The sequence below is a fragment of the Mobula birostris genome, chromosome 5 (genome assembly GCF_030028105.1).
Source record: "Mobula birostris isolate sMobBir1 chromosome 5, sMobBir1.hap1, whole genome shotgun sequence".
Lineage (NCBI taxonomy): Eukaryota > Metazoa > Chordata > Chondrichthyes > Myliobatiformes > Myliobatidae > Mobula > Mobula birostris.
In genome coordinates, this window is record NC_092374.1 from 169,777,486 (window position 1) to 169,791,874 (window position 14,389).

Consider the following 14,389-nt stretch of genomic DNA (forward strand, 5'->3'; position numbering starts at 1 on the left):
TGCGTGGAGAGGTTCTGGCTGTCAAATACGCGCACACGGGTTTGGAGGGTGAAGGCACATTGCTGGAGGGACTCACAGTGGGGCAAGCAGCATCTGTGGAAGCAGAGCGATGGCCGATGTTTTGGGCTGAGACACTAACTTCTCAGCCAGTGTTGATTAGAGACTGCGTTGCTGTCCTAACCCCAGCGATCTCTGTGGTTAATAACCGAGGTCATCAGGCCCCAGGCACAAGGGCTGGTGATCCCCCAGGTTCCTGAGCCCTGGGGCCTGAGGTCCATTCAGAAAGGAAGCACAATGGCCAGATCAGTGTGTCTGGAGGTCAAGGCCTGAAGGCTGAAGCTCCTGGGTCGGCACATTGGGGGTCTGCAAGTCCGGGGTTCCAGGCTAGGTACAGGAGGTTGGAGAGCTAATGTCTGTGAGATTGAGAGTCTGGGATCGGAGACCCCTCTGTGCGTGCGATTGGGGTAGGGGGTGGGTGGGCGAGGAACATGTTTTGCTGTTGCTGTTTTTGTTTTGTTGTTGAGTAATTGTGTTGTTGTTATTGTTGCCTGTGAACATTGTGGACGTGCCACTTTGGCACTGGAATGTGTGACAACACTTGTGGGCTGCCCCCAGAATATCCTTAGGCTGTGTTGGTTGCTAACACAAATGGTGCATTTCAATGTGCGTGTTATAAATTAATCTGAATCAGAGACCTGTGGAACTGGGTCTTCCTCACATTAAGGAAACACTGGTGGATCCTCCCCTGTGGCGTGTTAATTTCTGCGTGGTGGCTGATTATAGAGCATGCACCCCCCCCACCTCATTCCCATCTTGCTGGCTGAGAGAAAGATTGGCACTGTTAATATCAGTACAGTACTCCATGTGAGTTAACAAGGGTTGCAAGAAGGGTGATGGAACCTGGGCTGGTGGGAACCTGGATGAAGGGAATTCGGGGACAGAAATCCAGTCGGACTGTTGTCACAGCAACCATTTGGGGTCATATAGATGCACTGTGGTCCTTATTGGTGTTGCCATTCAGTTCCTGTATATGAATGTGGAGGAATCTGTTTAGGTTTGGCATTGGTATTGGTTTATACCATCACATGTGAAAAGCTTCTGTTTCTGTGCCATCCAGCAGATTGTGCCATATGTAAGTACACCAAGGTAGTAAACAGAAAACAATGCAGAATAAGTGTTGCAGTTACAGAGAGAGTGCACCTGGTGGTGCGTGTTCTCAAGTTTTGGTATCTTCTGCCTGACAGAGGGAAGAAGAGAGAATGACCAGGACAAGAGGGGATCTCTGATTACAGAGACAACTTTCCCAGGGAAGCAGGAAACATAGCCAAAGTCAGTAGATTGGAGGTTTGTCTGCGTGGTGGACTGGACTGAGTTAACAATCTCCAGTTCCATGAAGTCTGGAGCCCCAGCTGAAAGCTTTTCATTCAAATTCAAGACCCAGCCCCAGCGTGTTCTGTGACTTGCCCCTGTCCTACTGCAACTGAGAAGTGATAACCGTGAGGTCGCGATCCAGTTTCGACAAGTGTGTCAGAGACGAGCAGTTGACACACTGGTGACATCATCACCAGCACAAAATATGATGGAGAGATGTCTCCCACACAGGGTTAAAATGCTGAGCACGATTTCCTGGCAGGTAAAACCTCTACCAGAGGTCACAGTTGCTGGCACGTAAAACATTTCTTACACAAGATCTGCACTTATAAAACAGACAGAGCAGTTGTTTTGCATTACAGATTTGTTTATGTAATGTCAGAACAACCAGAAATGTGTGCAAACCAAAACCAACAGCGGCCCAACCAGCAGAATGGGAACCCCTTGAATAGTGGTCGGGGTGGCTTTTGCGGGCATTTGTCTCCAGTGGAGGGAACTCGTGCCCTTGTATCCCTGAGAGCTTTCTGCCTTGTGCTTTACGCTTAAGGAATCTGCCTCCTACACCAACTGTTCTTCAGAAACCTCTGGACGTTCCCCACCTATGAGAGTACTCTTCCCACAACTGTAGAACACATGCCTGGCTTGGCCAGAATCCCCAGCCAGGGTGCGATGGCCACCCCTAATTTCGCTGGAGAGGGTAGGGTGAGCTGTCTTCGCTGCGGTGGAGAAGATGCTCCAAGAGTGAGTTCCTGGATTTAGACCTGGCAACAATGAAGGGCCAATGCAACCTGCCCAAACAACGCTGGTTTGCAGCTTGGAGGGGAAGATGCGGGTGGTGGTGAGGTGAAGACTTCAGGCTTGGTGAGTAACCACAGCGCATTCCATGGACAGTGCTCACTGCAGCCAGTGATACAGAGAATGATAAACATTAGGAAAACGGCTAGGAAACACATCAAGTGCTCTACTTTGGTCTTGGATGGTGTTGGAGCTGCACATGTCCAGGGAAGAGGAGAAGGTCCATTCATACTCCGGACTGCGCTCCGAGGCACTGCAAAGGCCCATGGATACCAGGAGCCTACCTGGGCAACATTCTAAATTGGAGACACAAGAGACTGCAGATGTTGGAAATTGGAGCAACGTGCAATCTACTAGAGGTCAAGTAGCAACTGCAGGGGGAGGGAGTAATTACCTATCAATGTTCCAGTTCAAGACCCTGCATCTCGACTGGGGGCAGGGCTTCAACCTGAAACACTGACAGTTCCTTTCCCCCCAACAGATCTTCTTGACCCACTGAGTTCCTCCAGCAGATTATTTGTGTTCAATATTCCACAGGGCAGGTAGACAGCAGTGTTTTAATAGCCAAATGTCTGATCACAAAGTCTTTCTCTTTTTGTGGAGTGAATCAAAATGACTAGGGATGGGCTTCCCTGACAGCGGAAGTCTCAGGAGTAGGTCAATCAGTCTCTGAGAAGCTCAGGATAAACAACCAATGCATCAACCTCTCCACCATCACTGAAAATGGAGATGTTCTTGGCGATTCCTCCAACAACACCTTTAACTGTCCACCACCATTGATAAGCAGGTGTAGCAGAATGGCAGACCCTTGATCTCATTCATTGGTCATGGGATTTCTTAATGCTGCTGTACTATCTAGCTGTTGAGAGCATGTGTTAATTCCTCATCTTTAGGTATGTCTGGTGTCCTTCCTCACTCAATGAACCAGGCTTGATCTCCTGCTTGACAGAAGGAAAAGGTATACCAGGCCATGAAGTTTCAGACTGAGATGTTGTGCATTTCTGCTGCTGGCAAAGGTCCACAGCATCTCGAAGACACACAGGTCTGAATAACCAGACCTATTCTGCAGCTGCTCCATGAGACACAATCTTCCTGTCTTCAAATGTGATGTCCTCAATGTGTCCACAAGAACTGTACGGTGGCTGCTTTTGCAAGTACCATTGCGGACCGATACAGGTCACACATACGTCAGCATATAGGTTTACCTCTAGTGCTGGTTCACTCATTACCTGCCACAGAGCCAGTTTAACCCCTTGTGTCCTTCAGGTCTTGACCAGCTACCAATGCACTCTAGCCGATGGTCACTAAGGTCCCCACCCAGAGTCCATGAGTGTCCCTGCTACTTCTTCCGGGTATTGTTCATTGTGCACGCGCAGGGATTCTGGCTGAGGGAGGAGAGGAATGAAGTCGTGGGACTCCAGGGAATCTGTACTCGATGTTGAAGACTCCAGCATCTGAACCAGTTTCTCCCTTCATTTCAGTTACGCACCAGAGCTTCTTCAACTGCAGGTCCCAGGGGCATAAGCTCTACTGCCAAGAACAGAAGGGCAGCCAGCACATGGGTATTCATCGCCTGCAAGTCTGACGTGGAATTAGATTACCAGCTCTCCGTCGTCACTGGATCAAAGAGGCTGGTGGATCTGTGGAAATCTGCCACAGATGGCTGTGGAGGCCAGGTCAATGGGTAGATTTAAAGTGGAGGCACCATTTACAACTTGGACTTCAACTACTGCACGGAGTCTTGTCATCTTCAGAAGTTTTTTGATGACTCTGCCATAGTTGGATGCATGAGGCTGAGTACAGGGCTACGGAAGGAAACTTTGTCACATGGCATGAGCAGAATTATCTGCAGCTTAATGTTGAAAAGACTAAGGAGCTGGTGGTAGACCTGAGGAGGGCTAAGGTACCGGTGACCCCTGTTTCCATCCAGGGACATGGTGGAGGATTACAAATACCTGGGGATACGAATTGACAATAAACTGGACTGGTCAAAGAACACTGAGGCTGTCTACAAGAAGGGTCAGAGCCGTCTCTATTTCCTGAGGAGACTGTGGTCCTTTAACATCTGTCAGACGATGCTGAGGATGTTCTACGAGTCTGTGGTGGCCAGTGCTATCATGTTTGCTCTTGTGTGCTGGGGCAGCAGGCTGAGGGTAGCAGACACCAACAGAATCAACAAACTCATTCGTAAGGCCAGTGATGTTGTGGGGATGGAACTGGACTCTCTGACGGTGGTGTCTGAAAAGAGGATGCTGTCCAAGTTGCATGCCATCTTGGACAATGTCTCCCATCCACTACATAATGGACTGGTTGGGCACAGGAGTACATTCAGCCAGAGACTCATTCCACCAAGATGCAACACAGAGCGTCATAGGAAGTCATGCCTGCCTGTGGCCATCAAACCTTACAACTCCTCCCTTGGAGGGTCAGACACCCTGAGCCAATAGGCTGGTCCTAGACTTATTTCCTGGCATAATTTACATATTACTATTTAATTATTTATGGCTTTATATTGCTATATTTATACTCTATTCTTGGTTGGCGCAACTATAATGAAAACCAATTTCCCTTGGGATCAATGAAGTATGACTATGACTATGACTAAGATCTTGATTAGTAATGGTGTCAAAGCTTATATCAAATGGCCTACTTTTGCTGCTATATCTTATGGTTTCTTACGAACCCAGAAAACTCCTTCCCCAAGGCACTGCGGAGCGTCTATGCAGGGCGGACTGCAGTGGTTCTAGAATTCAGCTCAAGCCCAGCCTCTGAAGTGCAGTTGTGGATGGGCAACTAGTGCTGGCCTTGACAGTGAAGCTCGCATCCCTCAACAGCATGAAGAGGAGAGCGGGAGCTGGGAAAAAGGCTGACAAAATTTCCAGTGTCCCTCCTGCATCACTTAAATGACATCTTCCAATTTGCTAACAGATACACAGTGTAATCCTCCAACTCTTGTACAATGAGAAGAAGGATATTTTTGCAGAACTGCACTCAAGGTGTGGCGGTTAGTGTACCCAGAAACAAACATCAGCAGTGATTATGTCATAGATAAAGCCTGCATACAACGTGCTGACACTGCATTTACAATCACAAGCCACTTCTGTTCACGTCTTATGAACTGAAATGTTTATAATTTGAATGTTACATTTGTCCCATATCAATCTACAAAAATTTCCACTACTTCTTACATGAGACACAGCCTTCAATACACATATTTAAGATAAAAATGAGCAACAGATGTTCTATTAATCAGTAACACAGCAATAGCAACAAAATACTGCACACAGGGAGAACAGACATTGACAATTAAATACACAAGTCAGTCCATCATATTTTACCAATGGGAGGTGAAGGCTGATACCATGGTGGGAACGGTTTACTCTAAGGGCCCACACTAAGGTCTGGAGAGAGGATTCACTAACTGTATGTATCTGGGAGCTGGGCTGCCTGGGATAACTTCAGTAACACTTCTGCAGTCAGAGATTCAGAAAACACCTCCGATCATCTGGTGATCTTAAATCCAACACTGACAAATTTATGGTAACCAGGAGGAATGGCTGCGTGAGGTCTCAGAACAGAACCAGTGTGAGGAGCTGTCAGAAATCCTAGAAACCACAATTGACACTTCCTCAGTATTACCCCACCCACAGTGCAACACTCCCTCAGTACTACTCACATCCCACAGTGTAACACTCCCTCAGTACTCTCCCTCCATAGTGTAACACTCATTCAATCCCACCATTCCCACAGTACCGGCCCTCTCATGGTGTGGCGTTCCCTCAGTATTGCCGCTCCCACAGAGTGAGGCTCACTCAGTACCACCCCTCCCACAGTGTAGAACTCCCTCAGAACTAAACTTCCCACAGTGTGACACGCCCTCAGGACTGCCCGTCCTACATTGTGATTCTCTCTCGTAGCACCCCTCCTGTAGAGTGTTATTCCCTCGGTATGGTCCCTCCATCAGCCTGACATACCCTCAGTACTCCCCCTCCTGCACTGAAGTACTCTTTCAGTATTGTTCTCCTCAGTTCTGGCCTCCTGACACCAGCAGTGTGATTCTCCCTTGTGGCCTTCCCTTGGCACTGCCCCTAAACCTAAGTTTGTGTTTGGACTACAGGAGTAGAGATTCAACCTCCTGACTCAGGACATCTCCTTCCCACTGAACCTTTCAGCAGAGTGCATGGGAGGGAGGGGGTTAGGAGTATGTGGGATGACATGCACCCAAGATTTGAGGGGAAGAATAATACATTCAGTCTCATCTTTCATCGTGTGAAGCAAGGTGTCCTGAGATGCCTGTCCATGCACCTGGAGAGGAGTGAGCTACAGTGTCAGCTTTGCCACCCTTGACCCAGGGGTGATATTCTGGGGGTTAACTCTGGGCAAATGTCAGTTTGCAGATCCCGATCCTGAGCCTTGGATCTGACTCACGGTGGCATGAGTGCTGTTGTTCTCCGAGATGGTCTTGGAGGATGGGAATGCAGGCAGCGTAATGTGGCGTCTTATTATTTCCAGAACCTTCTTCTTGTAGCCCTTGAACGCAAAGAAATAGATGAGTGGATCGATGCAGCAGTTGAGGTTCATGAAGCAAACAGAGACCTGCAGGCTTGTTTTGAAGGCCTGCTGTTGCCAGCAATTCTGTGGTGACAGCAGCTTCCTGATCATGTACTGGATGATGGTGATGTGATACGGTGTAAAGCAGACCAGGAGTGCCAACAGAACTATCAGAATCACGGTGATGGCTTTCTTGTTCCTACCTAGCTTCTCAGTCAAAGGGTTCTCCCTCGCAATCCTGCAGAGTTTCACGTTGACTCGAAAGTAGCAGAAGATAATGATCGCCACTGGCAGGCAGTAGCCCAGGAGACAGGCACCGAGCAGTATCTTGGGCAGGTTGGGATTGCGTTCAAAGTTTGGGTACTCCATGCAGGTTATCAAGCCTTTGTTCTCTTTTGTCATCGAGATGAAGAGCAGGGGAGAAGTCTGGAGGAAGACAAACACCCAGACGGCGGCACAGATATACTTGACATTTTGGACCTTGCGGAACCTGGCAAACCGAAGAGGGTGCACCATGGCAATGTAGCGGTCAATGCTCAACCACGTCATGAAATTGATGCTGGCATATGTATTGATGTAGAAGAGAACTGCAAAAATCCGGCATGGCCCCTCGCCCAGAGGCCAGTCAAACCCTCGGACTATGTAGACAATCCGAGATGGTAGAGCGAGTGTAAACAGGGCATCGGAGACTGCAAGGTGGATTAAATAAAGCGTGGTCGAGTTGATCTTTGGATGTTTCTGGATAGTTATATACAGGGCTAATATGTTTCCTGATAAGCCAACCATGAAAACAATGACGTAAAACAAAGTGAAGATTATTTTCGCTGCCTTGAAGTGTATGTACACATCACAGGTCGCATTGGTGAAGTTATTGCTGAAAGGAGCAGAATCCATTTGGCCCTAAACTGCCGTGGTTCTTCTGTGAAAGAAACAAAATGAATGTCATCATGATCTCTCCTCACTAAGGACCCAAAACTTGAGAAGCTTATTTTTTTATGACCTGGGCTTTCAAGAGGCAGAAGACAAGCTCAAGAGATTGATGAGAGTTGAAAGGAAATTTAGTGCAGTATCCTTAGGAGCTACAGCAGGGAAGGCTGTTCTCTGCACAGGAGAGAAACAGCAATTATTCTAACTTTAGAGAAGGTTCACTCTATGAAGATGTGAGATGGAGAGAAACCTGCAGTGCTTTTAGATTTCCAAAAGGCATTTTACAAAGTGCCACATAAGAACCTGTGTACAAACTATGTCCAAAGGTACTTTGACATGGATTAAAAACTAGTTGTCACATAGAAAACAGGGAGTTGGGGTAGAGTTTTTCAGCATGGAAACAGCCCCTCAGCCCAACTCATCAAAGCTAACCAGATGCCCACCTGGGCTAGTCCCATATGCCTGCTTACGTCCCTCTAAGCTTTTCCTATCCAGGTACCTGTCTAAATACCCTTTAAACATAGCAGTTGTATCCGCTCTTACCATTTCCTCGGGCAGCTCATTCCATCTACCCACCACCCTCTGAAATACTTGCCCCTTCAAATTTAACCTTGCTGATGTACTAAACTCCCCTTTCTTGGAAAAGGTCAGTGATAATTCACCCTTTCTATGCCCCTCATAATTTTATAAACCCCTAACAGACCACCCGCCAGTCTTTTATGCTTCAGGGAAAAAAAGACCCAGTCTTTTCAGCCTCTCCTTATAACTAGGAACTATTCCAGTCCAGGAATTCTTTTCTGCACCCTTTCCAGTCTAGTGACATCCTTCCTATAGCTGGGTGAACAAAACTGCACACAGTACTCCAAGTGTGGTCTCACCAATGTCTTGTAACATAACATCCCAACCCTTGTACTCAATACCTTGATCAACGAAGTCGTGTGCCAAGCACCTCCTTTGCCACCCTTTCCAACTCTGTCAACACTTTCAATGAACCATGTTCTTATACCCTTAGCTCTTTCTGTTCCACAACACTCTATTCCTCTTCCATTTACTATGTAAGTCCTGCCTTGTTTTAACTTCCAAAAATGTAACACTTTGCACTTGTTCATGTTAAATCCCATTTGCCATCCCTCAGCCCACTTGCCCAATTGATCTCAAACCTGTTGTAAGCTTAGACAACCATCTTCACTGTCTTGATTTTGGTGTTATCGACCAACTTCCTAACCATGCCATCTACATTCTCATCCAAATCATTAATGTAAATGTCAAACTAGAGAGGGGGCCACCACCAGTTCCCTGCAGCACACCACCGGTCGCAGGCTAACAGTCTGAAAAAAAAGCCCTCTGCAAAATGAATGGGTCTTTTTCAGGACGGATATAACAAATGCATTTCTCCAGCACTGATTCATGACTTTCAACTGTTTATTACTTACTTTAATGACCTGGGAGAGGGAATAAAGTGGAAGGTTTCCAAATTTGCCATTTTGCCAAGGGTCTGAAAATAGGTGAGAAGAGATATTGTAAAGAGGACTGGTCATTCTGTACTGGGAGGTAGGGTGAATGGGTGAAAATCTGCCAAGAAAAATTAAATAGGGGAAAATATGAGGTCCTACACTTGGGTAAATGGAACCAAAAGACAGATTAGGTGGAAAGAGACTGCAAATGAGTGAAGTTCGAAGAGATCTTATGCAGAAATCACAAAACGTTAGAAGACATGTCCAAAAAGTAGTTAAGAAGGCAAATGCACGTTGGCCTTTATTACAAAGGTGTTGAATAAATCGGAGGGTTTTCTTATATAGTTGCACAGTTTTGAGTACCTTACCCAGATAAAAACAGAGTAACATGTGAGAGGCCAAAGGAGATTCACCAGGCTAACTCCTGGGATGAGAGAGTTGTCCTGTCAAGAGAGGCAGAATGATTTGAGTCGTATTCCTTGAAGTTAAGGGGGGGGGGGGTGGCCGTGCTGAAAATTATAAGATTGTAATGACACTTGACAAGATAAGATTTATTAAAACTGACATTTATTGCTTTTTTTTCCCTCTTGTCTTTGCAGTTTGTTGTCTTTTGCACATTGGTTGTTTGTCCATCCTGTTGGGTGTGGCTCATTGATTCTATTGTGCTTCTTGGATTTGCTACGTATGCCCACAAGAAAATGAATCTCAGGATTGTATATGGTGACACATATCCTTCCTTCCTTGCGCCCTTAACTCCTGGTGGAGTCGTCGGGGTGCTGTCATGACAAGCTTTGCACCAGTCTGTTCCATCTGTCACAGTTGTGTGCCAGAGCCTGGGTCACCGCAAGTGTTTTCCCTGTCCATTCTTTAATGTTGTCCCTCCATCTTTTCCTCTCTCTACCTCTCCTTCTTTTCCCCTCCACAATTCCTTGTAGAACGGTGTTTGCAAGGCCACTGGATCTTGTTACATGGCCATACCGTCTCAGCTTTCTTTTCTTCACCATTGGTGACACATACGTACATTGATAATTAATTTACTTTAAACGTTGAAAGCTGTAGAACTGCTTCCACTCATGGGAAGGTCATCGGCAAGAGAAATAATTGCAAAATAATGAAAACCTGAGGTGTACAGAAATGTCCTCCTTCTGCTCCTGAAGGTGGTGGAGATCAGATTATTAAATATACTTATGGTGGAGAGAGATAAATATTTTAAAGGAGCTGAGGGTTATGGGAACCTGAAATAGAGGAGAAATTGAGGTCAGTGTTGATCATCCACGATCATATTGAATGGTAGTGGCAGGCTTGAGGGGCTGAGTGGCCTCCTCCTCTTCCTATTTTCTTATGTTCTTGATAAGGGGATGTTTAATAATGAGGTTCATAAAATTGAATAGATTAAATATGGAAAATTCTTCCTAATGGCAGTGAGCAATTACCAAAGAGAACTGACTTAAGATAATTCATAAGGCTTCCACAGGGAGAAATGGTCACACAGGTGCCACTTAAATGAAGTGTAATGCTAGCAAGGATTTAGTCAGTTCTGAAGGTGGTGTGAGTATGTTCTCGTTCTGAAAACTAGATAAGGTACAATTTAGAATTTTAACACTTATGCTATCTCCTACAGTTTTAGAAAGTAGTTAAAGTAGTACCTGTCAGCAACAGTTTTTGGATCATTAGAAAGCCTTCTACAAATTGCTGAACAGGAAGCAATTACTGGTGGTGCAGAGTCTGTGCTCAGGTAAAGGAGGGGTTTGTGTGAGGACATAGAGTGATCACACAACCTGGAGTCCATGTTGAACTGAATGCAATGTCAAGAATCTGTCAAGTGACTATTTAGTGCAGTGCGGAGAAATTTTATGCTACTTAAATTTTCTTTTGCTTTAAAGGAGAATATTTAAAGCATCTTACAAATTTATGACTTGATGCAGAGTTAACAGAATTGAAAAGATGGCACTAATCCAGTCAGGTAACAGTCGATAACAACCCCTCTGGAAAAAAGAAGATATAGAGAGGAATGTAATGTTTCTGAGATCAGTGGAAGTCAGCTGAGACGTATAGCTGAGAATTCCATTGCAAGATGGGAGGCTCCAGGACATATGTATATCCATCAAGTACATGGATAGGAGGGTTTGGAGGGCTGTGATCCAAATAAGGGCAGATAGGACTAGCTCAGTGGTCACCATGGACAAGTTGGCCTGAAGAGCCTCTTTCCATGCTGAATGACTCCATGCTCTTTGACTTCATTTTTCTTGTGTGATTGAGATGCTTGAGTTCATGCTTGGGATCTCTTATCTAGTTAGTTGACTGGTTGACAGACATCTGCATCAAACTCGGGCTTTCTGAAGTTGCCAGATGACTGATCCATGGGAAAATGCATTATATTCTTTTTATATCAAGCAGCTCATTTTGGATCTGAGGACTCAATCTGGTTCGGAATGTTGCTGTTTGCTTCAATTGTTTGCATGATTTGTTTTTTTTTTCTTTCTCTTGCACATCGGGTGTTGGTGATTTATTTTTATTCTTTTTTTTCTTTCATTGGGTTCTTTCAGGTTTCTTGCTCTGTGGCTACCTGTGAGCAAGCAAACCTCAAGATTGTATAATTTATACATTTTTTGATGATAAATGTACTTGAACTTGTAAAAGACAACAAATCATTCTATGTCACTGTTCTCTGACTCCTAAACCAGTTTTTATTGCAAATAATGATTGTCAGTCTGAGTGTGCTGCTACAGCTGGACTCTACAATACTCATATCATTGTATGATACAGGTATCATGAAGAGTCATGGCTATCTCACTTGCTTTTTCACCACTCAGACTGAAAGTTGTAGAGTCAACAATGTGAGCACATAATCTAGGCTGATATTCCTGAGGCAAAGCTGCACCTTAAGAGGGTTGTCCTTGGATGAGATGCCAAATTGAGAAAATTTAGGCTCAGGTAATTGTAAATAATCATGTGATAAAGTTCTGGAATCCTTTCTGGAGCCTGGCTCAATATTTATCCAAGTAGCAACATCATGGATTCTGATCATTATCTCTGCTGTTCGTGGGAGCTTCCTGTGCACAAACTGGATACCGTGGTTCCAACATCCCAATAGCGATTGCATTTCTAAAATATCCCATCAGCTGTAAAGAGCTTTAAAATATTTCATCAGCTGTAATCATGAAAATTGCGACATGAATCTTTTTTATAACTATTAATATTTTCTACACAATGCATAAAAATATTGTACAATTTCAACGTGTTATTCCCAGATCAACTAACCCTAATTAGCCTGTATACAATAGTACAGAATAGGGAAGTGTGTCTCAGTAGATATACATAGAGGGAATAGAGACTATCTAGCAAAGGGATTATGTCTCACCAGTGCAGAGCAGATAATTAACTGAATTGTGTACGATTCATGTAGATGGATGGTGTTTGAACTCTGGATAATACAGCACCAGAAAGTTCCCATTTTTATGTGTTTAGCCCATATCCCTTTAGTCCTCTCCTATCTATGCATCTATCCCAAATATATTTTAAATACTGTATTAGTACCCACCTCTGACATATGCCCACCACCCTCTGTGTTAAAAGCTTGCCCCTCAGCACGCTTTTAAATCTTTCCCTGCACCTTAAACCTATGTTCTAGTTTTAAACTCGCTACCCTTTAAACTATCTACTCTATCAATGCTCTTCATGGTTTAATAAACCTCTGTAATGTATCCTCCCCAGCCTCCTTTGCTCCAGGTAAAATAGCTCCAGTCTGTCCAGTCTCTCCTTATAACATTAGCCCCCTAGTCCAGGCAACATGAATCTTTTCAGTACCCTCTCTAGCTTAATCACATCCTTTCTATGGCACAGCCACAGTACCTCAAGTGTGCTCTGACCAGCTGTAACATGATGCCTCAACTCCTGTACCCAGAAATCATAAATGAACTCCAAACTAGGCGTGACCAAAGAGGTGGGTTTAGATGTGTTTAGAGGGGTGGTGGGGTACAGGATTTCTGGTGTCTTGGCAAGCGAAAAGCAGTGAGGGTCAAATAGGGGGAGAAAGTAGCTTTGGGTCTGGGGAGAATCACGGAGAGTAGGAGAGGAAAGACTGTGAGGATTTTGCCAAAGTGTATCAGTTCAGAATGAATCCTTACAATTCATCAGTCAGAACATTACTGCACATCGTACAGAAATATCACACTTTTAAATTGCTGACAATGCATCACCGCCTCTTCCCATCCACCCACTTGGGGCTTGTCTTCCAGCCCTTCTCTCAGCTCATGTTGGTCTCTTTTACCCAAGCACACACACTGCTCACCGGCACGATCTAAACCACGTGCGCCTTCTGACGGCTGAACACCCATCGGGCTTGTAAATGTCTCTGCCCACTTGCCATGCATAATCCAGAAGGGGTCAGGCAAGATTCCATTCACAATAAACAGTATAAAATAAAAGAAAGGTCCCAGCTCCTTGCTCAGTCCTTCCCCCCTTCCCCCCGCCTCACCCTGCATCTTTCCCCATCCCATCTCCATCTGACCCTCTCTCCTTTGTGTGTTTATCCAGCATCCCCCTTAAGCCCCTCTCTGCTCTTCACCTCCCCTGAAAATGAGATCCACAGTCTCCTTACTCTCAATGGAAAGCAGTGAATTTTCTGGAAAAATTATTAACAATTGTTATCTAAAGTCGAAGACATCTACGTTTGAACTCAGGCATGTCGTGTCTACCCAATCAAACCTCCTGTAGGTCACATCTCAGCTCAAACTGCTCCAAGTCCAAAAATAAATCTCCAGTAATTTTCACTCTTGACGTTACCCTCCTCCTTATTTTTCACACCTCTGGTCCTTCTAAAGCTATTACAAAGCTTTGTTGACCAGATTTGCATTCAGTACCTCAGATGTGTGGTGTCTGAGGAAACCAACAAGAAGCGTATAACAGAAGTAACACCTTTAGCCATAATTAACCACATAAATTCTCACCTCTGTACAGAACTCTTTACCGCGCTGCTTTAAGACTTGGAATAGCTGGCAGCAAAATGATGCCAATGCTGAGCGGTGAGGGGTTTGGATGCCACAGATGACAACGAGGGTGAACAAGGTCTGAAGCTTCTCTCTTCTAACATTGCAATCAGTTCAACCTCTTTGTATGATTTGGTTTCTGTGCTGGAGCAGCACAAGTTCAATGTACCAATCAGAATCCACAGACTCAATTCTAACGTGCTACAGATAAGATCATATTTGACTCAAAATTCATTTAATTCTCTCTATCTTTTCATCAGTCTGACCTTATTTGAACACCAGTGCTTTTTCACCCTCGTTGTA

The 14,389-nt window shown here is 45.0% G+C and overlaps 1 protein-coding gene across 1 annotated transcript; it reads right to left on the bottom strand.

The window, feature by feature from the left end:
• Nucleotides 1–5,343: 5,343 nt before the first annotated feature.
• On the bottom strand, nucleotides 5,344–14,160 carry LOC140197362 (G-protein coupled receptor 183-like). The gene is made up of 2 exons (XM_072257316.1): nucleotides 14,048–14,160; nucleotides 5,344–7,636 (listed from the first exon to the last, which is right to left on the bottom strand). Exon 2 carries the CDS (start codon nucleotides 7,609–7,611, stop codon nucleotides 6,553–6,555), a length of 1,059 nt encoding a protein of 352 aa, XP_072113417.1. The 5' UTR covers nucleotides 7,612–7,636; nucleotides 14,048–14,160; the 3' UTR covers nucleotides 5,344–6,552.
• Between the last annotated feature and the right edge of the window lie 229 nt (nucleotides 14,161–14,389).